At 37.5% G+C, this 26,518-nt stretch overlaps 1 protein-coding gene across 1 annotated transcript; it reads left to right on the top strand.

Annotated features, from left to right (window-relative positions):
* The first annotated feature begins 2,000 nt into the window (after positions 1-2,000).
* ERICH6 (glutamate rich 6) lies at positions 2,001-26,112 on the top strand. The gene is given in 7 exon segments (XM_066372666.1): positions 2,001-2,108; positions 16,222-16,283; positions 25,272-25,411; positions 25,414-25,495; positions 25,497-25,772; positions 25,774-26,051; positions 26,054-26,112. Coding segments are annotated over 7 exon segments (1,005 nt in total).
* The last annotated feature ends 406 nt before the right edge of the window (positions 26,113-26,518 follow it).

The following is a 26,518-nucleotide window of genomic DNA, read 5'->3' as shown; positions in this document are numbered from 1 at the left end:
TTTTAATTTACAAAAACAAACTTTCCTGTAAGTCAGAAATTTTATATTATTTCTTTTACCTCTTGGATTCATATTTTTATTTTAATGACCATACAGACTATGTTTTAATGTAACGTGGTTTTTGCTTGTCTTTCCTGTCTCAAAACTATAAATGTAAATTAAAATTTTTATTTTTATCAAATTTTCTTTAACTCTAACTTTGACTTAATATTACACAATCCCTTTGAGCTAATATTATACAGTTGATAAAAGCATGTATTTATAGCTTTTAAGTATAAATAGTAAACTTTATTAGAAATTATTTCTTAATGAAAGAGATAATCATTTTTAATAGTTTGTGTTATAAAAGAATACAATTTATTGGTAAATGTTAGTGGAATCAGTAACAATTTTATTTCTATTTTTTGTTTGTTTGCTTTAAAAATGTATCTGCTGAAAAAATTTGTTCTTATAAATAAGGACATGTGAATAAAGTATTACCATGTCAACACTCCTCAATTTTTAAAAACATTTTCTAAAGTACATATCAAAAAACATCATTTTTAATGATTTACCAGCTAGTAACCCAATTAGGTCTTTCTTCAATTTTCTTGAAAGTAACAAATGATTTAATACATTCATATTCTCTAGTCATTAGAATTGTTTATTTTCTTTGTTTCAGGAAAAGGTTTACTAACACTTATCAAAAAACTTAATTAGACCTGTTCCTCTTTCACTTAGAGGCAACTTCTTTGATTTGATATATATAAAGTTAGGGAAACTTTAAAAATGCTTTTATGTCATCACTGTTTTAAATACAATTTCATCAAAAGCTTCGAGTTGCAGATTTAGTTCATTCAATTTATAGATAATGCCCATTACACAACCTTATTTGAATGAATTAGAGGCAGTATTCATTTTCAAACCAATCAGCCAATTCAGATTTAATTTCTAACACAAAAAACGATCTTCATTTTTTTATCCAAATAAATAAGTTAATATTCACGCCCACGACAAGCAACTAACTTCTGAACATTCATAGTAGGTGAGTGAAGGATACATGTCGATCTATGCAAAAATAAGTCATAGAAGTTTGTTTCTGGGCAACATAAGCCACCTTAGTATTTCTTCCTAATGTTTCACTTTACTTGCTTGTACTAGTCTCTCCCTGAGGATTGATACATTCTTTTACATAAAGCAGGAGATGATAGGTGGTTAAAAAGAAATTGTCTCTATTCCTACTGCTTTACTCTGAAATAAATTTGAATTAAGATACCCAAATACATTCTCAAATATTCCAACTCTAAGTCTATGTTTTCCATTAATAAGAGCATACAGGGATGAGCAAAAGTAGGTTCATAGTTATTCATATAGATAATACAAAAAATAATACAATAATTAATAGATAATTAATGATACAAGAACAAACTAGCCTGACCTGCCATGGCGCAGTGGGCAAAGCATCAACCTGTAATGTTGAGGGCGCTGGTTCGAAACTCCAGGCTTGCCTGGTCAAGGCACATATGGGAGTTGATGCTTTCTGCTCCTCCCAGTTTTCTCTCTCTGTGTCTCCTCTCTCTAAAATGAACAATTTTTTAAAAAATCTAAAAAAAAAATAGTTTAAAATTTCATGTACTCACAACAGTAAACATATTTTGCCTATCTCTGTGTATAAGACAGAAACCAAATACTCTATTTTTATACATATAATTTCAGAGATATTTTATAGCATCGATTATTGATTATCCATGTCCAGAAAAGGAGGTAATCATGAGAGAGTGCCAAAATGGCAGATTAATTAAATATATCAACTTTGAAATACATGACTTAATCATTCAAGTGACTACAGTACCAATACTCTACATTACAGAATATTTATCATCTTTAAAGTGTTTTCCCATAGACATTAGTTCAGGTCCAGCCAAGAAACCGAAACTTCTCTTAGTCTTTCACAATGAAGATAATTTGATACAGTGAAATGAGTGTGTAGCTGCTAGGACAATGGAAAAGCCATGTAAGAGATGGCAAAGCAACTAAAAGCTGGGCAAAATCTACGTGCTGCTACTTCAAGGGCAACAGAGACAACAGGACGAGACGATATTACCAGAACCCAGAAGAAGGCCCTTCTGGTAGAAATGCAAACTTAGTGGAAACTGTCCTACCAGAGTTGGGGCCATTGAGGAAATGGCTGATTGGTGCAGGTTGGTACCTAGGAAGATACTGAGAGACATACTACCTAAAGAAGAAAGAGAGGAGGAGAAATAGTCAGGTTTTTGCATACTATTTTTTTAATGGCTTCCCATTGGCTTAAACCATGCAAAAGTCAGAAAGCAAGGGAGGCCCTGGCCGGTTGGCTCAGCGGTAGAGCGTCGGCCTAGCGTGCGGAGGACCCGGGTTCGATTCCCGGCCAGGGCACACAGGAGAAGCGCCCATTTGCTTCTCCACCCCTCCGCCACGCTTTCCTCTCTGTCTCTCTCTTCCCCTCCCGCAGCCAAGGCTCCATTGGAGCAAAGATGGCCCGGGCGCTGGGGATGGCTCTGTGGCCTCTGCCTCAGGCGCTAGAGTGGCTCTGGTCGCAACATGGCGTCGCCCAGGATGGGCAGAGCATCGCCCCCTGGTGGGCAGAGCGTCGCCCCTGGTGGGCGTGCCGGGTGGATCCCGGTCGGGCGCATGCGGGAGTCTGTCTGACTGTCTCTCCCTGTTTCCAAGCTTCAGAAAAATGAAAAAAGAAAAAAAAAAAAAAAAAAAAAGAAAGCAAGGGAGCATGTAATTTGCAGTTTTCTGCAATACAGAGAAATAAATAAAGAGCAGAGACTGGATCAGAAAGAAAACAGAAATCAGCAGGCACAGTATGCATCATTCGAGTCTTACAATCATTTCATGAGATAAACACCATACTGCAAGCATCCTTTTATTCTTTTATTTATTTATTTATTTATTTATTTATTTATTTATTTATTTATTATTTATAATGAGGCCACTGGCATTTAGAAAGTGTAAGTTGCCAAGAAGAGTTGGATCTGATCCTTAAACTCTGGCCTTTTATTCTAGGGACCTTTTTAGATCAATACTCAACTTAATATACAATTTTTACCTTTCAGATTTAAATATATGGTAGAAAATACAGAAGTTATAAGTAAGTATATAATAAACTTTTATAATGATAAGAACCTCTGGCTATGACTATTGTCTTCTCAGCAGAGAAAGAAAAATCCAGATTCATTAAGGTCTTAATGTTGCCCCAGCCTTGTAACTAACCTATGTCACAAAAGCATATTTTCCTGGGTATTGTCTGAAATAGCATAAAGGTACTTCACTAGGGAGATTGATTGGAAATGGTTTATCACATAGCTTCTGCTGTAGCTCTTGACTCTTCAAGATAGTATGACAGTTTAGAAGAGAAGAAATTATATCAACTGTAAGAATTCTTAAACAGGAGCCTCTGTGTCTCTGAAATTGAGTGTGGGTGTAGGTATTGTGGCTAAGTTTTCATTGTTGCACTGCAATAGCTGTTGCATTATTAGTGTGCACAGCAAAGATTTTATATTGAGTAATTCTTTCTTCATCACACATTTTATTTTGGCCTAAACTTGGATATTCTGAATCCAGAGACAAAGAAGGAAAAATAAAGAAAAGAAAGTGGCAGACATTCCTTAGCCATTCCCTCCAAATACTGGCTCACCATGCTAAGGACCCAGTGACTTTACGGTACATGAAATGATTCTCAGCTCTGAACCCCCAAGAACTTTTTAAATGCAGACATACATATGGTTGAGTATTTTGCCAAGCAGAACACCTCTAAACCAGGGAAGCAAGGAGAATTATCACTGATGTTCAGAATTTTTGTCTGAAACACATTCAGTGTTTTCTGATGTTGACACTCAGGAGGTGACACACAAGAAATAGTTTGTGGATTATTATTCCTTGTCCAGGGTTTTGAGAACAGAATCCATTGTCAGAAGAGCCTAAGCATTCACAGAAGACAGTTAATCCAACATTTCCCCAGTGCTCTACGGAACACTGCAATTTCCGCAATCTGGAGAAAATGTAGCTTCTCTTGTGAGTCCGAAACCTGTGAGCAGTGAAGAGAATGCTGAGATATGCTTAGAAAATTTCTTGCAGAGTCATCCAAGAATGATTGGCAGTGTCATTGTCAATGATGATGGCATCTATCTGAAGGACAGAAGGAACCAAAATTATGAAACTCTTGTGTTCCTATTTAATTAGCAATATTACTTGAGGCTTCATTATTTTTTCATTTGCCATGAATGATACCATGTTTTCTGGGCTATTATAAGTGTGCAGCCAGATTTCATTAAATGAGAAGAGTGGCTGTTCTCAGTTATATTTATGCTGCATAAAGCAAACCAGATTCATTTTGGTATTTTTTGGGGGGGGTTGTTTGTTTTTTTTTTCCTGCTAAAAATTAGCATAAACTTCGGTGGCACAAAAAAACCACACAGTTATTATTTAATAGTTTCTGTGAGTTAGCAGGTCCAGGCAGGGTAACTGGGTCTTGTGCTGAGTGTTTCACAGTTTAAATTCAAGGTGTTACCCAGGCTATAATGTCATCTAAGGCTTGGGACCCTCTTCCAAACTCACAGGTTGTTGGTAAAATTCATTTTCTGTGGCCCTTAAAACTGAGTTCAGGACTGACTTGTGGTGGTGCAGTGGATAAAGCGTTGACCTGGAACACTGAGGTCACTGGTTCAAACCCTGGGCTTGCCTGGTCAAGCCACTTATGGGAATTGATGTTTCCTGCTTCTCTTTCTCTCCCTCTCTTCTCTCTCTAAAATGAATAAAGTCTTAAAAATATAAAAAATTAAAAATTTTAAATCAAGTTTCACTTCCATTCTCACTTCCTAGAGACTACCCTTAAATTCTTGCCTTGTGGTCCCCTCCACAACATGGCTGTTTGCTTTCTTCTGAGATGGCAGAAGAGACTCTCTCAGCGCTTCACCTATTGATAAAAGGCTCATCTGATTAGATCAGACCTACCCAAGAAAATCTTCTTGATATACTTCCAATTCAAATGATAAATTATGTAATTCTGATAGTGGTATTGTACCATACTCACTGGTCATGCTCACATGGAAGGGGAGAAAATGATAGAGAGTGTGTATATCAGGGAGCATCTCCCTTAGAATTCTGCCTATCACAATTTTCATGAATTTATTTTGCAAATATTATATTTCAGAATTTATAAGAACTTAATTAATAAGAATTTGTCAATATCTTAGAAACCAGATATTTCAAGCATACTTATTTTGCTAGATAATGTATCACAACTACCTTATATTATGACATTATATAGATAAAATTTGAGATAATTTTAAAAAATCACAATACCTGAACATATTTATAAAAAAATATATGTGGCCGATACATAATGTATATTCTGGATTAAACCAAATATATGTAAGATCAAATGTAAGGTATTAGCTATTTTTATTTTTTATATGATTTGAGAAATCCTATATTACTCATAATCACTTTTAACATATAAAAATCATAAACACAAGTATCAGCTCTGTTACTATAAGTATATAAGTAGTCACTGCATGGTATTATTTGGTTATAAACATGTTTATATAGGGTAAATGGTAAATGAGTTACATACATAGTTTTAAGTTCAACAAGTAAGGGCAAACTAAAAGTTGGATTCAGAGTGTCAAGTCCTTAACCAAACTGTGGTACACATTGCATTAAAACAGGCTCTGATTTGGTTTAAATGCATAAACTTCTTTTTGTTTTATTTGCGAATTCTTGCAACTTACAAAAGAGCTGAAATGATAATTTTTCAGATTCACCACTATATAAAAGAAATGTTTTATTTTCAGTTTTTGGAGGAACCACCATACTTTCTTCCATAATGGTTTTACTACTTTATATTTCCACCAACAGTGAATGAGGGTTCCTTTTTCTCCACAGCCTCTCCAACATTTGCTATTACCTGTCTTGTTAATAATAGCTAATCTAACAGGTGTGAGGTGGTATCTCATTGCAGTTTTGATATGCATTTCTCTAATAACGAATGAAGATGAGCATCTTTTCATATATCTGTTGGCCATTTGTATTTCTTCCCGGAAGAAGTGTCTGTTCATGTCCTCTTCTCATTTTTTTATTGGATTGTTTGTTTGTTTGTTGAGTTTTATGAGTTCTTTGTCTATTTTGGATATTAGGCCCTTATCTGAGCTGTTGTTTGAAAATATTTCCCATTTAGTTGGCTGTTTATTTTGTTGTCAGTTTCTCTTGCTGAGCAAAAACTTCTTAGTTTGATGTAGTCCCATTCATTTATTTTTGCCTTCACCTACCTTATGACCCAGCAATCTCTCTACTGAGTATATACCCCCAAAACTCAGAAACATTGATATGTAAAGACACATGCAGCCCCATGTTCATTGCAGCATTGTTCACAGTGGCCAAGACATGGAAACAACCAAAAAGCCCTTTAATAGAAGACTGAATAAAGAAGATGTGGCACATATACACTATGGAATACTACTTGGCCATAAGAAATGATGACATCGGATTATTTACTACAAAATGGTGGGATCTTGATAACATTATACGGAGTGAAATAAGTAAATTAGAAAAAACCAAGAACTGCATTATTCCATACATAGGTGGGACATAAAACGAGACTAAGAGACATTGACAAGAGTGGGGTGGAGAGGGGAAGGGGGAGGGGAAGGGGCACAAAGAAAACTAGATAGAAGGTGACGGAGGACAATCTGACTATGGGTGATGGATATGCAACATAATTGATCAACAAGATAACCTGGACATGTTTTCTTTGAACATATGTACCCTGATTTATTGATGTCACCCTAGTAAAATTAATAAAAAATAAATGTTTTGTGTTTTGGTGTTATAAAAGCTTATACTTCATATATTGCTGTTTTAGAATCTACCATAATGAGCTAGATCAACATTGTAGGATGGGCATCATTCCATTTTATTTCATAAAGCTTATTAGTTAAAAATTGTTCATTTTGATAAGTGCTATTTAACAAGTGAGGAGCCACTGAGCCACTTCACCCAGAGGTGTTATAAAGTACCAAAAGCTACAGAATTAATATTAATATTTTGGGAGGCTTGAGAAACATTTTGTTGATTTGGGTTAAGGTGTGCAGAGAAATTGTGAGAATAGTCTCTGTACTGTGTGATTGGCATAGTCAGGATGGCCCTTGGCATTGTATTGTAAATGCAAAGGGGAGGAAGACATGGATCCTCAGACATTCCACCACACCTGTGGGGAAAGGGGTGAACGGCTAGCTAGGTACAGGGAGAGAAAAGCCAAAATAAACCTTTTCTCATAGCAATGAGCCATTTGCGGGCATCTGTCCCCACGGAAACTACCTCTCCTATGTAAATGCATGTGGTTAACACATGTGACTCTGGAGAGAGAGATAGCAGATGAACACTAGATAATACAGTGATACCTCGGTTCTCGAACGCCTTGACTTTCGACCAAATCGGTATTCGACCAGGAAATTCGAGAAAATTTTGTCTTGGAATCCGAACAAATATTTGGAACTCGAACGTCCGAGATTAGCCGAGTTGAGCCGAATGGCGTTCATTCGGCCGAGCGCGCCTTGCCTGCGTCATCAGTGTGAGTCACGCTTTGTCACGCTTTGTGGAGAGAGAGAATCACGTTTTTGTGGAGAGAGTCACGCTTTGTGGTGAGAGTCACGCTTTGTGGAGAGACTCACGCTTTGTGCACGCTTTGTACACTGAATTTAACCCTTAGACATGGGTCCAAAGAAAGCCAGAAGTGGTAATGCAGACAAAGGTAAGCGGAAAGCTGTGAGAACAACGATTGAGCTGAAAAAAGAAATCATTGCCAAATATGAACAGGGCACACGTGTTTCAGATCTGTCTGCTGAGTATGGCATGCCAAGATCTACTATCTCAACTTTCCTTAAGAATAAAGCTGTTATAAAGGCTGCCAATGTTGCCAAAGGTGTTACATTGTTAACAAAGCAAAGGCCTCAGATAATGGAGGAAATGGAGAAGCTGCTTCTTATTTTCATTAAAGAAAAAGAGTTAGCAGGTGACAGCATCAATGAAGTCGTTATTTGTGAGAAAGCACCAGTAAATAGGCATATTTTTGGGGCTTGGAACAAATTAATCCAGTTTCCATTATTTCCTATGGGTTTCATTGTTTCGGTTCTCGAACAATTTGGTTCTCGACTGTTCTCCCGGAACGAATTGTTCGAGAACCGAGGTATCACTGTATAGGAAAGCCTTTTAATATGTAAAGAGACATCTTTCTACCATTGCATTGGCTTGTAAATTTTGTTTTCCCCAAAAGGAAGTATGGCTTGCAAATTGAACGTGGTCCTATCATGTTAAAGGACATATGACTATAACCAATAGTGGTAAGGGGCTCCTAATTGCAATTTTTGCTTCTGTACTTTCCACTTACAAAACTATAAAAACTAAGTAGAACAAAGGGCCAGCACAGGCTCTCCCTCAGACCACTGTCGGAGTTGCCGCTTGGTCAAGCTAGACAATGAGGCTTTGATGTGTAAACGACGAACCTTGTTCTTGTCTTCAATGTTTCGGGTCCCTCCGGATTAGGCTTAACAACAAGTACAGTACTATAAAAAATACACACAATGTTGATTTAACTTGTTATGGCAGATTCTAAAACAGCAATGTATGAAGTATAAGCTTTAATCTTTCATAAATACCTTAGGAAAAATTAGAAGGAAAAAGTGTTTATTACTTATGTCTGTTTTTCAAAGAAAGAAAAAGCAGTGAGTTTGTTGTTTGTAAACAGGCAAAGAAAATCAATTAGCATTTTTTTTTCAATTAGCATTTTTTAAAATAAGAAAGTGGTGTCTTGCAAGGAAATTCAGTTCTAAACTGCCAAGTAATTTCTTTTAGTACTATAGAATGGTGGGTATTTCTGCATGTATTTATACATTATGGAATAACTTAAACTCCACTCTGGTTTAATGCACTATGCCCACTCACAGAGACTACTGAAAGAAGTCTTACGTAAAAGTTTGTTATGGTGGTTATTGCTAAACTGCTACATGGTTGCTCTAAATTAATGATATTTAAACATTTCCCTCAGTAACTTTATTTCCCACACTGAAAGTGAGATGCATTTTAGGAGTGTACATTTTTATTCCTTGAAATTAAATGCTCCTTATAATACAAAACAGCACTCAGTGATCCATGCAAGCTTCCATTTATAATATTAATAGAAGACATGTTCCATGCTAATCTATCTCATTAATATTAAAGAAAGGACTCCAAGACTGGTGAGCACTTAATCATTTGCAATTAGCACCTAACTGTTAATTCTAGGGAGGGCTTTTAGGGAGAGAAGCAGAAAAAGTAGCTCCCGTTTGCTAACTGTTAGTTGATTTAACTTAAGAGTATTTAATTCTGGGAAAACTCAGTAATTAGAACAATTCATGTAGCTAGACAAGTTTAATTGATCAGTTAGAAATAAAAGAGTCCCCAACTGTGTAACCACAAGATATATATTTTGGAAATGTCCACGACATAATCATTTTGCTAATTTATTTTATTAGGTTCTGTATACATCTAGGCCAATGGATTTGGCATCTGAGAAGAGATGAATAAACTTCCAGCTCAGACTGTCTCAACACAGATCCCAAAATCCAATTAGCAGAATGGGCAGGTTGTCTGGTTTGACTCCAACTACAGCAGCTTGCTTCCTCAATGTCAACTCAACCTGAAAAAAAGAAATGACTGTGAAGTTCTTGCTTTAAGACTAAATAGAATGTCAAGACACAGCAGAAGAGCTCTATGCCAATGACTTAGAGCAAAACCAAGTTTCCACTGTGGTATGGACTTTCTGCTTTCCTTCTACATTTATCCTGCCACTTAATGGCTCTCTATCCCAGCTCTGAAATCTGTCTCTTTTATAGGGGCAGATCCTACTATCAATCATTTGTTGAAAACTTCTTGGAAGAATCAAAGGTGTTGAGAGAATCTATTACAGAGCACCAAAGGGAACTTAACCACATGATAGCCATACTTTAAAAAAGGAATCTGTACCAACGTATTGACCCAATTCTTCTTAAATCTACCTTCAGCACTTTCCTTTTTAATTGAAGAAAAGCTGAGGTTGGCAGGATTCCTTAAAAGGCAGTGGGATTCCCTGAAATGAGTAAAGACAGGCCTGCCCATCTCTTCTGTTAATGTCATTTACTCAATAATAATGACGAAAGTGCCCCCAGGACATACCACACCAAATGTTGACTGTGGAGCACCAATTCCACTACCATGTGTAGCAAATTAACCAGATTTAACTAAGCACAATTCTGAAAGTTTTTAATTACTGAGACAATCAGGGCATTGTTTAAACTATCTCTTTACTTAACATTTTTAAAAAGTCTTATCCTGCTATGTCACCATTTTCTGCAGTTTTCTCATTTTGTAATGGGTTTTAATGTGTCAGGTGCTCTTCTTCCTTTCTATGTATTCGTTGTGATGGTGGTTGTCTTCTTCCTAGTCTTACACTTAACTCTGTTCACATTTGCTAACCAGGCCATCTGTTACCTTTACCAAATGGTAGGCTCTTATTTTACAGCGGCTCTCCAGATGTGTATGGGCACATCTGCCTAGCCCTTACAGATGGCATGTGGGAATCTGTTTTCAGCATTCTGCCTTACAATATACCTAATCTGTACCAGCTGTATTGAAGTGCCTTAGCCTTTAAGGATTTGGATGAAAGAACATGGGTAAAGCAACAAAAGTCATCACCAGCAGACACATATCAACCATAAGGCTCACTCATGGCATAGAATAAACCAGCAGTAGTACTCAAGATGAATCCTGTTGAATAATGATGTACAAAAATAGAAGGGTAGTATGTTGATAGTATATAAAAACAAATTCCATATTTGGTAAATAGCAAGTACCATGTTTTAAGGTTCTAGACTCATCTGAAAACACCTCAAGAAAGTCTTTTTTTTTTTTTTTTTTTTGTATTTTTCTGAAGCTAGAAACGGGGAGAGACAGACAGACTCCCGCATGCGCCTGACCGGGATCCACCCGGCACACCCACCAGGGGCAACGCTCTGCCACCAGGGGGTGATGCTCTGCCCCTCCGGGGCGTCGCTCTGTCGCGACCAGAGCCACTCTAGCGCCTGGGGCAGAGGCCAAGGAGCCATCCCCAGCGCCCGGTCCATCTTTGCTCCAGTGGAGCCTCGGCTGCAAGAGGGGAAGAGAGAGACAGAGAGGAAGGAGAGGGGGAGAGGTGGAGAAGCAGATGGGCGCTTCTCCTGTGTGCCCTGGCCGGGAATCGAACCCGGGACTTCTGCACGCCAGGCCGACGCTCTACCATTGAGCCAACCAGCCAGGGCGAAAGTAATTTATTTCAAGGACAGATTTGGAGAACCCTTGTGAGATTTCATGATTAAGAACAAATATATACTGTGGAATGAGGAACACTGAGTGTAACAGAATGTGGATTTGATTTTGTCTCTGCTACCAACTTACAAGTTTACTTGTGCATGGTGCTGAACCTATTTGAGACCATTTCTTCTTCCATAAAACTAGGATAGTTAATAATGTTACATCATAGGGTTCTGTGAGGATTATGTAACACCCTGCACTTAGCACTGTGCCTGGTACATGATAAATGCTTATAAATGACAATTATCAAACTTACTATTATTTTAGGTAAACATTTAGATAGGTGGTTTCTGGTATTTTTTCCTTGATATATAGCAAGTCCAGGAAACTCTCAAAGAGTCTTTGAAAAAAAAAAAAAGACAAGGAATAGGTGGGTTTCAAAAGACTTCTCTGCTGACTACATACAGCATAAAAGGAAAAAGCTGTCAGCCAAGTAAATAAGGAAGGAAAGTTGCCGTGAAGCTGGAAAGTAAGACTTGACTTGGGTTAGCCACTATCTTGAACTCTAAAATGAAAGCTCAGCATTGTGCACTTGCACAGTGATGATTGTATGTCTACTGTCTCTCAGAAAGTTCACTAACCAATGAGTCAGTCATGGTGGATACATAGCAAAATGCGTGAAATTAGGATGCCTTTTTCTCTACCTTTATATTTAACAAAGTAAGACAATGAAGAAAAGACATAGAGGTGTGATTGGAATTCCAGTTTAACTGGTTTTTGCTATGAGATATTAAGCAAATTTTATGAGTTTGCTAGGACTTAGTTGTGCATCTGTAAAGTGGGGAAATAATGCCTACTTTGTAAGTTATTGAAAAATATAAATACATATCTTTTTTAGCAAGAGAGACATACAAGAAGGAAAAGAGACAAGAAACATCAACTTGTAGTTGCAGTACTTTAGTTGTTCATTGGTTGCTTTTCATACATGCCTTGACCCGGAATGGGGCGGAGGAGGGGCTGAAGCTCAGCCAATGACTCTTTGCTCAAGCCAGTGACCATGGGTCATGTCTATGATCCCGCACTCAAGCCAGCAATCCCACACTTAAACTTGTGAGCCCACACTCAAGCCAGATGAGCCCATGCTCAAGCCAGTGACCTTGAATTTTGAACCCAGTACCTCAGCATTCCAGGTAGACACTTTATCCACTGTGCCACCACCAGTCAGGCAATAAAAAAAAAAAATTTAAATGTGAAACTAGTTTTCTGAAACATAATAACATTCACTGAAAAATAACTGCTGTTACCACAATTAGCCTTTGTAATAACTCTATTAGATTTCTATTGCTGTGTATCAAATTACCAGAACCTTAAGAGCTTAGAACAACACTGACTCTGTTGCTCCGAGTTCTGTAGGTCAGAAGTCCAGGCATGGAGTGACTGGCTTCTCTGCTTGAGTCTTTCAAGGTATGGGCAGTAGTCATGGCTGTCATGGCCATTCACATGCAGGTTCTCAGTAAATTCGGGCAGATGGTAAAAAAACAGTGGAGCCAAAAAAATGGTGGGCCATTCCTTTATTCAAGTCTGATAGCAGGTGATGAGCAAACACATAGGGAAAAGCACATCCCTTTCACTCAGAGGTCATAAAGCTATTGACACATTCTCCAGTTCCACAACCAGGAGAATCTTCTCTGGTTTTTCCTAGAATTAAAGGCCCTACCAGTCTCAGTGGAGCTCATAAAAGCCCTCACTTCTGTTCCCCATCTCCTTCTCTCTGCTCTCTCTCTGCAAATATGGCTTCCTTCTTCTTCTCTTTCTCTTCTTTTAAAACTTTCAGGCACCAAAACTTCTCCTCCAGCCCACATTAGCATAACAATGGCCCTTCCCAAGCAGGAAGGTAATTAGCAGTTTCACAGATCACATACCTAGCGCTGCCCAGCACCATTTTTAACAATAAAAGTGAGCAAACTCAAATGACACAAATTTGACAAACTCATTTGCCCAACACAAGTCTAAAATAAATGTGTCAGATGGGCTGTGTTCTCACTTGGAGATCAAGGTTCCCTTCCCAGATCAGATGACTGGCAGAATTCACTGCTACAGGACTAAGTTCTCCATTTCCTTACTGGCTGTCAGCTGGAGCTCCTCTTCTCTCCAAGAGGTGCCTGCATTCCTCAGGATATGGGCACTTTTCATATTCAAAGTCACCATTGGAGACTCTCCTTTGCATTGAATCCTTCTCATACTTCAAATGACTCTCTAGCCAGGAAAAATCTCATTGTATTTACAGGCTCATATGATTAGATTAGGACCAGGGAGCACAATTTCCTTTACTTAGTCAACTGATTTGGGACTTTAATTACATCTTTAGAATCCCTTTACAGCCGTAGATAGATTAGTGTTTGATTGACTATCTGGGATGAGGTGTGTGTACACCAGGGGCATCAATCTTGAAGGATGTCTTAAAATTCTGCCTACCACAATAACTTTGAGAAACAAGTATCATGCATATTATTACTTTTGAGGAAACTGAAATTCCAAAGGTTCGATTAACTTGTACAAAGACATCCAGCTGAGAAATATTTCTTAATAGAATGTCCCAAGGGGGTATTTGCCAGTGGCTGGATGCATTGTTGGTTGTCACAATTGGAAGCAATCTTAAAATATTTTAGCCTGGCCAGGTTTAAATTCTGTTAACACACAAGAAGAAGAGGACAGACACTGGGGACCCGTGGTGGTCTCTGCCAACGATGGTGCTCTTTCATGCCAGGTGATTCTCTGGAAACACAGCTGGAGTGCGGTAGAAGTAGTCCTTGGATAGCTTCCATATCCTGTAAATGTGTGCCAATAAGAAGCTTTCAGTTTGTTGCAGGACTTCTAAATTTAGCAATACTGACATACTAGGCCTGATAATTCATCTTTATCAGGAATAGGAGGGCTGTTCTGTTCATAGTAGGATGTTTAGATGTCCACTAGATGTCCCAAGTGCCACCCTCCTCCCCCTCCCCGCCACCATGTTGTGACAAGCTAACATTTCTCCTGCGGGAGGGCCAAATTCACCTTCAGTTGCAAACCACTGCTCTAAAGGGAAGAAGTAAGTCCTCCCTCAACTCTCCTCCTCTTTCAACTGGCTTGAAGGCAGAGCTGCCTGAGCAGCTGTCAAGGACCACACTCTGGAAATTAAATATTATAGGTTCTGAAGTCAAAGCTGAGGGACCTCGTGCCTGACACCATGGTCTGGACTTCCTACACTTAAATAGTTACAAGAGAAAAGTTCATGGAAATGAACTTTTATTTTGTTTAAATCCCCATATTCTGGGTTTCTCTGTATTTTTATCCTAACCAATACACACTTCATGGGAAAATCATTTTGGGAGAGCGAGTGTTAAATATATCGCCTATGACTTTAAAACTGTGTAGCTCCGTTTCCTTTTTGTTATCCAGCACATTATCCTGCTGATATAGCCTGTCCCCAAAGAGGCAATGCTTCCAATGAGGAGCGTGCTTGATTCTTCAGTAAATACATACTTTGTTTGACCGTGTTCTAACAACCCAAATGGAGGTTTCTGTTGTAAACATTTGTTTCACAAGCAAACACATCCAAATTGAAATGTTTCTTTTCATTGTAGCAGTGAAATATCCATTTGCTTTCAGACCCTTAGGGAATGCTGAATGCTTTTGTAAATGTTTCCACAGGCTTTTGGCCACTTCAGGCCCATGTTTTTCCCACCGCTCAAGGATTTCCTCATGGTCAGGAACTCCTGAGAGGCTCGCCCAGGAGTTCAGTGGTTGCTTAATAGAAGTGATCATCAAAATGATTTTGCAATTAAGAAAGTGAAGATTATTATTTTTTAAAATAAGAACAACTAGTTGTCCCAGTGAATATATTGAACATGTATAAGAAGCTATCTTAATGTTTTCAAGCCACTCATCAATCATTTACTAAATGGATTTTCTTGACCTTAAGAGATTCTGTTATTACATGTTGAAGATAGTTTTTCTGCTGTAATAATCAAGTGTCTTTAATAGTGTTTTTAAGTAAGATAAAAGCATGATAGGTAAAATGAATTTGGATATATTTATATCCATCGACACTATATGTTGCCTCTGTGCACGTCCCCAGAAATTATTTGCATGCCTTCCCCTCCCATATCCATCTACTGAAATGTTACCTGTAGTCCAAGGCTTGATCTCCCTCCCTTCCTAAATAACAAGAAGCCTCCTGCCAGTGGCATAGCTCCCTAGTGAAGAAAATGACCTCTGTGTGTGTGTTCATGTGCACATGCAGTTTTTAAAAAATATATATTTATTGTAACTTTTTCTTTATTATGAGTTATACCCATCCTACTGCCCTGGAAATATTTGATTGCAAAAAGGCTGTTGCAATAGTAAGAATCAACCATTTATATACATGCAGAACAACTATCACCAAAGCACCTTAGCTTAATCATCTACCCATCAGTGGATGATGGCAAACTAGCCAAAGAGAAAGCTATTTTTACAAAGAATGAATGGAATAAGGCAAATCATTTAAGCTCAGGTTTTTATGCTCTGATTAAACCTGGTGAGCATCCCCTTATTGATGACAGTAGGACTTGTCCAAGTGACAACAATGCTGAAGCATATGCACCCCCTGCGCTTCAGTGTCGTAGTACACTCTTGAAATAAACTGCCAAAACACTCCGGGTATTAAGAGAACACCTTTCTTCTTATATACAGATGAGTATGCATTATTGCATTCATTTTAATTTCCTTTCCATCAAAGTTAGATAAAAATAAGAAATTTAGAAAACTTAGAAATAATAACGAACATTTGTTCAGCATTTATTATATTCCAGGTCTTTCCTTTATTTTTCTTTTTTTTTTTTTTTCTTTTTTTTTTTCATTTAATCTTCACAGATCGATGAAAGATCAGATTTTTATACTCATTTAACTGCTGAAGAAACTGATACCGACAAAGGGTACAGGTGTGCCAGGCTGCAATTTCACAGCTATAGAGACTTGAACAAGTTCTTTTGAATTCATGCATCTTCAATTAGGCATAGTGCTGATGTAAAGTTAAATAAAATAAGATTGAAGGCACTGGTCACATAATGGATCCCATAGTGATTAGGTGTGTGTCATCAGCGCTCAAGATATCCATAAGTCATACTTCTATTTGACCACCATAGCCAACTTGTGTAGCCCCATGGACACCTGGTTAATGTTTAATTAAAATCCATTTACCATAGAGTTTAAAAAAAAAATTACACTCTTTTGATTTACTGTCATTGAATCTGAAGTTCTGAAATACTAATATCACTTATAATTTTTTTTCTCTTCCAGTTAAACACGTGTTTTGGGATAATGATACTCATTTCAGTAAGGTTTGACCTGCATGTTTCTTCTTTTATATTACTATAAAGCAGGAAAAGAATAATTAGATAAATGATCAGTGATAAACCACGGGATGTGAATCTCCTGCTTGCTCTCATGATATGATTTTGCAACTTTGTATTTCTAAAGTGTTTATTTTGTGATAGATTTAAACTAATTTCTTTTTATTCTGTAGCAGAATGAATGTGATTTCCATCCACATTTCTGCAAGAAAGAGAAAAAAAATTAATACACTCTTACCTGGGGACAATGTTCAATTACGTTGATTGTGTTTCTTGAGCGAACACATTATTTCTTAATGGGCCTGACATTCCAAACAGTTCAAAGGGGAAACGCAGTGCCCACAGCCAGCCTGCGAGGGATCCTTCCCCCTCGGGAGGCACTGAGAGAAAGGCGGTATAGTCGAAAATACGTTATTGTTTAGCTCAGCTTTGAATTTTTTTTTAAAAAAGTAATCTTTCTGTTCTTACAGTCAGGCAATCACTCCGGGTATCCTTCTTATACCAGCAGAGGAGGTGTGGCAGGACAAGGCCAGGGTTGGGAGGTCTCCTGAACAAAGACTGTGATGTGAAGCTAGGATCTAAAAAGGAATGACAAAGAGTGGGTAGTGGAACACCAGCTTGGCCAATGTAAAGCTATTTCCTTTCCAAGAACCCCTCCCACCCCCAGATCAGCATTATATCAATCTTATACTGGTCAGATGTAAGAACGTATCTTAACACAGTATTAAGAATAGATAGTGTGAGGGAGAAATCTGGGGACTTAATAGCTTAGCCTTTTGTGGTAACTCCCATTCTTTATGTCTAAGTTTTTTGCACCTATGAAATAGTGACACTAATATGACCCACTCAAAGAGTTATTAGGAGGATTGAGTAGGTTAATATATACAAAGCAGTTAAATAGTACCTGGTATGTCATAAACATCTTAGCATACATATGTAATCTAATAAATATTAACTATTGTCTCTCTAAATGTGATGACATTATGTATATATTTAGACATCTTTTTTTGTCATTTTGGAATACTGTTGATTTTAGAATCCACACTGTTGGTTTTATTAAGGTATTGAAAGGAACATATATAACTGCCATTTTTGAGGCAAAAAGCATCCAGGGGTTGGGGGAAGTATCATATACCTACAGACAAATACGTAAACATAGGTAGCTAAGTACTTTGTTTATATGTACACATAGTCATGGATGATTTGTTTTTTGCAAACATAAAATAATTAGAAATATTTCTGCCTCTTTTGCTTCAGCTCTAACATCTTCCCAACTGGAAAAAAAAAAAAGTCAACTTGGTAACCCATTCATGCCTACTGGCAAGCTCTGTATTTGATGGTTATACTTTCTGTCTTCTGAAAGACCCCCCCAGGCTTCGCTTAAACTGTTTTTTTTCCCCCCTAGAAATGATATTAAGATGAACCAGTGAAATACAGGAGAGAGGAGCAGAAACTAATTCACACACAAATACTAAAGTAACAGGAAACTAATGCAAACTGCTGCTTCTTTGAACTAGAGTTTTCCACTGGACCAGGGTGAGATTTCATTGATAATGTAAACATTTTTATTTTTATTACATTTTATTAGTGTTTTATGGAAGAATTTAAGTAATGTAGAACTTTCTTATAGAAAGTATGCATAACCTTGGAGCATAGAAATAGGTTCATGTTTGTTTGCACACATCCAAAAATAATACAGTGGATGGTGCTGCTATATATTCATGGTGTCACTGACGTGTCTGGTTGATGAATCACTCAAAGAATTTTTCTCATTAAAAACAGTTTAAGTATTTTTTTACTTTGAGAAAGGGTCTATAATCAAGCTTAAAGGACCTACTTTTTCTTCACCTGTTTTATTTCCCAGGTTCTGTGAATTTCACTGCTCCCTTAAAATGATTCGTCACTAGCTCTAGATCATTCCATGTTAACCAATCTGTTTGCTCCTCTTATTTTTCAGCACTTGCTAAATGGAACAGACTGTCTCAAGACAATCTGAACTTTTCCTTCTGCTTTTCTTATGTTCAGTAACATCTAAATTGGTGGTAAAGTTTAACCAGAATGACTTGGTTGATACCCTCGTAAAACTCATTATCCCCCAGATTTGAGTCTTTTCTTTGCAATCCTCCAGGTACAGCCTAAGAGCAGGAATGAAGTCTGTTTAATATTTGTATGTTCAGTTACAAAAGGCTTAGCACACAGCAGGTCCTCAAGATATTTTTGCTATATTGTTGAATTGAAATGACCAGTTACCTTAGTGTTTACACATACAGTTATTCTACCTCAAGTATAATTGCACTCTAAGTTAGGTCTCCAGTTTATTTAAAGAATTATCTACTCTCAGCTCATATGAAGTGCATTGAGCAATAGAAGTGGATCATTTCGTGAGACAATGCTTCCTTCTAAAGCTTATTGAAAATCCAATTTCTTCATGAAAGTAAGAAGATTCTGGTCAAGAGTTTTCTTGGTCATATCTATAATCAAAATCAAGTTTTACAAGAATATTTAGAGATGTGGGAAATGTTCACTCAAGTGAAAAGAAGAAAACTAGCTTGGAGCCCTGCCCACATTGTCTCAGAAGTTATCATTTCAATCTAGAGTTCTGCAAGATTTAGCTTAACTTTATCCAACTTGAGTATTCTTAACAGGTACATGGCTAGATAGTGCCATGTTTCTTATTCCCAGGAGGCTGCCCAGTCCGACTTTGAAAGGCAAGATATATATAAACAAAAGTATCTAATACTGTTCTGCCAAATAATAAAAAGTAGTTTCTCCAGTGTTAGAGAGATGATTTTGTACAAGATAGGAAACTAAGATTAGTTCCTGCTTCTACAATAGTAACATTAGTAACAGCATTTATATCACATCCTCCTTATGTGAGGTATTGTGTTGACCATATTGATTAATTTAATCCGTATAACATTCCCCGGAGAATGTACTGACATCATACCCCCATTATTATTTATTTTTTATTTTTTGCACATTCACAGATTGGCACAGGCTGGAGTTTAGGAAAACAAGATCAGAAACTGGAGAATGCCTAGGAATCCAAGGAAGGCACTAACTTTTTCAGTGCTTTTTCTTGAAATTATAGGAGAGTAAAATGACTAAACACTTTCTACAGTTTCTTCCTTTTGTTGTTATTACCTTTAGTTATCTTAACACATTAGAAAGTCAAATGTACAGGCTTGAATTGAGATGATGTAGACTAAATAAATACAAAGTAAAGGATGGGAAGGCACAGTCTGCCTTACATAAATCTAGCCACTGGTTTGGGGAGTTGGAGCAACATTCTGGAGGAAAACTGTGTCCCGGGGCTCCAACAGAAACCAGAAAAAAAAAGTGAGGGGCAAACCGATTAAGAATTTTGGAGAAGTACGGTCAGAATGTGGCTCCAAAGGAGTGCTTGGACCAAATCAGCAAAGGGAAATATCCTTCCTCATGGCATGGATTATAAATTAGAAGTGAGTTTTGTTTAGGGCAGGAGAGGAAAGAAGGAAACGGCTGGCACTTGGGTTATTGTTGTCAAGTGATAAAAGCAAGTAAGAACATCTGATACTAAAAGAAGTCTGCGTGCACATGTTAGCAGCAATTACGAGTGAAGGAAGTATGAGCAACTTTTAATTGCCTTTTGTGCTATTGTGCATTTTCTAATAACATTATGATTTATAAGCGCTCCTCTTTATATCAGAAAGCTGCTAATAAAAAGGAATTATAGCCTCACCAGGCAATGGCGCAGTGGATAGAGCGTCTGACTGGGATGTGGAGGACCCAGGTTTGAGACTATGAGGTCGCCAGCTTGAGCACAGGCTCATCTGGTTTGAGCAAAACTCACCAGCTTGAGCCCAAGGTCGCTGGCTTGAGCACGGGGTTACTCGGTCTGCTGTAGCCCCACAGTCAAGGCACATATGAGAAAGCAATCAATGAACAACTAAGGTGTCGCATCAAAAAACTATTGATTGATGCTTCTCATCTCTCTCTGTTCCTGTCTGTCCCTATCAACACCTCTCTCTGACTTTCTCTGTGTCTCTGTAAAAAGAAGAAAAAAAAGGAATACCATAATCACAGAATCACAGATAGCCAAGCATGGCACTACTACTTTAAAGATCATCTCATTTAGAAAGGTACTTTTTGTCTCCGAGAGCTCAAGGATATTGGTGCCAAAAGCCTGCTCCACAACTTACCGGCTTTGACTTCAGGCAATTTGCCTCAGTTTCTTCAGGTATAGTTTGTGAGTAGTATTAGTTTCTCATACTTAGCTTTCAAAAAAGATGAAATAAAATAGCATATGGAAAGCTCTTAGACTAGGAACCATCATAGAGTAAATGATAGCTATTTTTTTTTAATACTCATGCTCACACTAAAGATGATAATAAGGCTGAGAAGTTTTAGTCACTTGTCTATGGTTGAAAAGTCAGGGAAATGTTGGGATCAAGATTTGAATGCAGATAATGCTGACAGCAAATTCAATGCTCTGCTTAAAATTCTATTATTGCTATTGGTGAAATACTCAGATTCATGCATGTTTAAGTCAATGAATCTTTGCCCATATGATTATCTATTAAAATAGAGTCAATATCCTTTTCCCCTCCTTCCCTCTCTCCTCTCTCCCTCCCCTTCCTTCCTTCCTTCCTTCTTTTGCAGTTTTCTTCTTTCCAATTCTCTAGTTCAAAGCCACAGAAATAGAAACACAGATGATGTTACCATTGATGTGGTATTAGACTGAGGTGTTTAATTTTAAAAACACCCAAAAGATAGTGTTAAATAAGACAGTTTTATTTCTCTTTCCCTTAACTATCCACAGGTAAGCAATGCAAGGTAGGTGGGACATCCCACTGTCTTTAGCAGCTGGCTTCCACAGTAATCCTGCCATCACCATTTCCTAGCCAGCACGAAAAGAGGGAAAGAGAAAGCCGGTGGCAAACATATTTAAAGAGATTAATAAGAAGTTGCACATATCATTTCTGCATTCATCCTGTTGATTAGAGAGGCCACACCTGGTTATACAAGAAAACGGGAAATGCAGTCTGCAGGTCCTATTACTAAATAATAAAGGAGAAAACAAATGAGAAAGCAGTTTCAGACAAGCCCATAGAAGTGTAGTGAGCATAGGTACATGATTATTAATCTCAGAGTTTCTTTTGTAAAATATATTTTAGTTGGCCCTGGCTGGTTGGCTCAGTGGTAGAACATCAGCCGGTTGTAGGGATGTCCCAGGTTCAATTCTGATCAGGGCACACAGGAAAAGCACCCATCTGCTTCTCTGCCCCACCCCCTCTCACCTCTCTCTCTCTCCTCCTCCTCCTCCTCCTTCTCCTCCCCTTCTTCAGCCATGGATGGATTGGCTTGAGCAAGCTGGCTTCGGGCACTGAGGATGGCTCCATGGTCTCCACCTCAGACGCTAAAAAAATGGTTCCAGTTGCAACAGAGCAAGGGCACCAGATGGACAGAACATCGCCCCCTAGTGGGCTTGCCTGTTGGATCCCAATTAGGGCTCATGTGGGAGTCTGTCTCTCTGCCTCCCTTTCTCTCACTAAACTAAAATATAATATACATGTTATGCATATTTTATATTTTATATATATTTGTGTCTAATGACTGATGATAGTAGGAAGTTCAATAGCCATTGTGAAAAGGGCCCATGAAAGATATTATTGATCATTGCCATATTGCTGAAATTAGCATCTTTCTTCTATTCTAACGGTTGATGTGTTTGCTTGCTGCTTCAGTACCACCTATGTGAACAGCACTCCAGAACTGTGCAATGCAACAGCACTGGTAGAACCGTTTTGTATAAACTGCACTTCAATACGAGTTACGCTGAGTGATATTACAGGAGCTAGCTCGATGAAACATGCCAATACTTGTACGCTTTTTCTGGGAAGGATTGAGATGCAGTTGACTCTCTCATTTAGCATTCTTTGGAGATCCTCAGAGAAATTTCTTCTAGGCCTCATTGGTGGAAAAATCCTTTTGACAATCTTTTTCTCCTATGGAAAGGAATGTGAATCATTAAACTGTTCAGTTTCGGTTACTAGGAAACTCAGCAGAATCCACAGCCTGCATTCATAAATTTATAGGGCTGTGTGTTAAATTGTTCTCTTCTGTCATATTATTCTGCTTTATTTTCCTTTATCCTAATTTGTTTAATTTTTGTTTTAACAAAACATTTTGTTTTAACAAAACACCTGTAGAAATGATGTGTGTATTCAAACAAATAAATGCTGAACATTTCATCATATGGCTCTCGGAAATCCTACTACATTTACTTCCTATATGATTGCTCACATAATTAGACTTGTCTGAAGCTCATAATTTTTACTTAGAACATCTTTGACTTTCAAACTGACAGAAACTTTATTAATAAGTTTGATCATTCTTTACAAAAGACATGTATGTAAAACCATGAGTTGGTAAATCAAAAACTTACTTTTAGTTAGGAACAAGTGCTATCAATATAACTTATGCTTAATTAGGCAAAGGGAATGCTTACATATGATGTAGTATCTACAGTATTTTTGCAAGCTAAGAAGAATATTGCTTATGATAGAAAACTGAAATGCCCATAGTTCTAACTTTTGTTTTTAATTGTGAGGGTAAAAAGATGAATCAATTTATGGGAAAACTTGTGGCTCACAATGCAAATTTTAACACCTTTCCTGTGATTACCCTCTGGCAGAAAAATCCTTTCTGACCCTATGGGTCTTTGCCATGGTTTAAGCCAGGCGGGACTTTTAAGAATGGTGGATAATCAATTTAGCCTGATTAAATGCAGTTCCCAACCTAAATTATGCAAAATGTAAGGACCCATGGGTTGGAACAGAGGTAGAATGGAGACCCGTAGGCATTCTAGCAGTTAAGCCATGGAGGGCTATGGAGAATGTACTATGGGAATGTGATTCTTAGTGGAATTGCTTGAATAATTCTCCTTACTTAGAAGCAAATGATGATGCATGCTGCTCAAGTCGAACGAAGAAAAATAGTTTAATGATTTAGATTATGAACATCAGTTTGAAAAAACATGAAATGTAAAGCCCCTTTAGTCAATAACAGGACAGTTTTGTAAACCACTTAAGGCTGTGATAAAATCCTACTCGACTGGCCCACGAGCAGATGTGACAAGTTGAATTTATTTCCTTTCTTACCAGGAAGCTTTGCAGGAAACTCTTAACATATGGTGCTTTTTGCTTCCATCTAGAGCTATAAATGTTATTGGAAAAGGATGTTCCCAAGAGCAGCGAGTGTCTGACGTCTCTGCCAAATGGAGTCCAAATGATCCTTCTGTGGTTCTGAATTCCCTGAGTTCTTAGGGGTTGGCAACCAAGGGTCTCTGATCTAAACACAGCTCGCTAATTTAATTATTTTATTATAGATGTGTGGAAGCTCTTTCAGACCAATGACTTAGCATCTGTATTATATCTAGCTATGAAGGAATCACAAGTTAAATGGGTGTAAATATTGTGTTTCTTTACTGCTTTCATTTGAAAACTTGAAAATCATTTCACACAGGAACCAGGCACCACAAACTGAACACAAAAGAATGAGAAAAGTCACATTTGTGGAAGCTTTCCTCATATTTAGAGCTTTTTATACCATACGCAAATGAACAATCTACCACTACATGGTGTTGTGGTAGCACATGCTCATAGTGATTAGCAATCATACAAAAATAAAATATTACCAAGTAAAAATCTTGACGATCTTATGTATAGTTTATAAGATTCCACAAAGTGCTGAATATACACCAGAGGGCACATCCTTATTTAATATCTTTTTGAAGCATTTCATTTTAATAGATTAGTAGGAAGACATTGATGCTTGGTCTGTTAGAAGTTTGCTGCTAGCTGAAGCAACACCATGATTGCTAAATTGAAATTAATGGCTCCAACTAGTTTTTATTGTCAATGCAATAATCTATGTTGAAATGTCATTCAGAGACAGCAAATGCATTAAAATAAAATATCTGAAAACTGACATTTAAAAAATTGTGCTATAAATGATTAAGTAAAAATAATTCTAGACTGATTATTGAGTCATATATATATTCACCTATCTTTAACATTTTGCAGTGTTATAATAATATTTTAGCACTTATAAAAATGAATTATACTGTAGTTATGAATACTGAATATTTTCAAATTTATTTACAGTTTCATAATATATGGGTTAATCCCTGAAAACTCAAGTTCTACAACAGGGCCTGCGCCGCCAGATCCTGACCCGTGGAGGCTGCCGCTGTGCTAGCTGCGATCAGGATCTAGCTTCCCGCTCACCATGGCCAACTTGCAACTGAAGCATAGCCTCAGTCGGGAAACCCGAGGAGAAGGAGGAAAGAAGAGGTGCCGACAGAGGTCGAGGAAGAAGAGATCATAGAAGCTGAGCAGGAGAAGAAAGTGGAGGCAAAGGAGGTCCATGGGGCATTCAGTGATGAGAAATCCGTCAATCTAGTGAGGGCTTAGCTTAATAAAAGTAATTGATTTGCATTCAGTTGATGTAGACAGAGTCTTGCTGTTGTTATTGTGATACAGAAGTTGTGAACAAATGAACACACTAGCTTCTCTGAAGTTAATCAAGGTACTTTACAACAATTTCTTATCAACTTTCTCTGGATGTTCCAAAAGAAAAGGAAATTGTAGAAAAACAACTTGATTTTCAACGGCATGAAAGAATCTTATCCATTGCTTGTTGCGATTCTGTGACAGCATGTGGAAAGATCCTCGGGATGAATTCTTGGAAAAGTATTGTAAACACGGGACCAAGTTTCAGACTTCATTTCCAGACGGGAAGATGCAAATATTCCATCATCCGAGTGCCCAACAATATAAATGGTTCCATTTCTATGGTCTGAGAAGACATGGCCTCTAACCCTGTGCTCCTGTCTGTGATGGACTCTTCCGACAGGAGCACCTGCTATCACCCCAGTGGGAAAGCCTGGGTATGCATCAATATCTTGGGAGGTCAATATTTTGATCAAGCTGGCAACAGAACAAAGATTTGGAATTGGTTAAGTTGTGTCACTTCCCCACCCGTTCCATTTAAAAGTATCTTTCTGGCTTTGAACCAGCACATTGGAGTCTGTATCAGAAGACAAGAGTTCTCTGACTTTCCGAGCAATGTTCCAACAGGCCAGAATCAGGGTCAGAACCAAAGTGAATCTGAAGAACCTCGAGAAGATTTTGGTTATCTGACATATGACCGAGGGTGACATCTTTCTGCTGGTCAAGTTAATAAAGACACTACGCCTGCTTCAGAGAATGGAAATGTGTGAATTATCCCCTGGCCAGGTTTGGGAAGAATTAAAACAGCCTTCCGACCTTTCTTTACTTTCTGTAAAACCAATGGCCCATTGTTACAATTTGGTGTGAAGCAAGCTACAATAACAACAATAGCAGATACAATAAATGCAACAATTTAACTTAAAAAAACCCTCAAGTTCAATATACATATGTGTATATGTTCTGTACATATTTTGTATATAATTTCATATTTTTCTATATCACTGTGTACAGATCAATAACTGTCATCTGTATCTATAATGAGTTTAGATAAACTTATCAGAAAAAGTACATAATACTAACCTATGACTCTTTTGTTATATAAAAAAAATCTCAAAAATTAATTATACTTGTAATTTAATAGCTGTCTTTGAAATCCTTAATCATCATTTGAGTTTTTGAGCAAAAAGTAAGTCATAACATGCTAAAAGGAAAGAACCAATAGCTATGCATTTTAAAACACTCAGTTACAACATTAAATAAGTTAATCTATAAAAACTAAATTCCAAACCTTTTAAAATTCAGTTTTAAAATTATTTTGCTAAA

Source organism: Saccopteryx leptura, chromosome 3 (genome assembly GCF_036850995.1).
Source record: "Saccopteryx leptura isolate mSacLep1 chromosome 3, mSacLep1_pri_phased_curated, whole genome shotgun sequence".
Lineage (NCBI taxonomy): Eukaryota > Metazoa > Chordata > Mammalia > Chiroptera > Emballonuridae > Saccopteryx > Saccopteryx leptura.
This window is presented reverse-complemented; position numbering and strand designations above follow the sequence as displayed.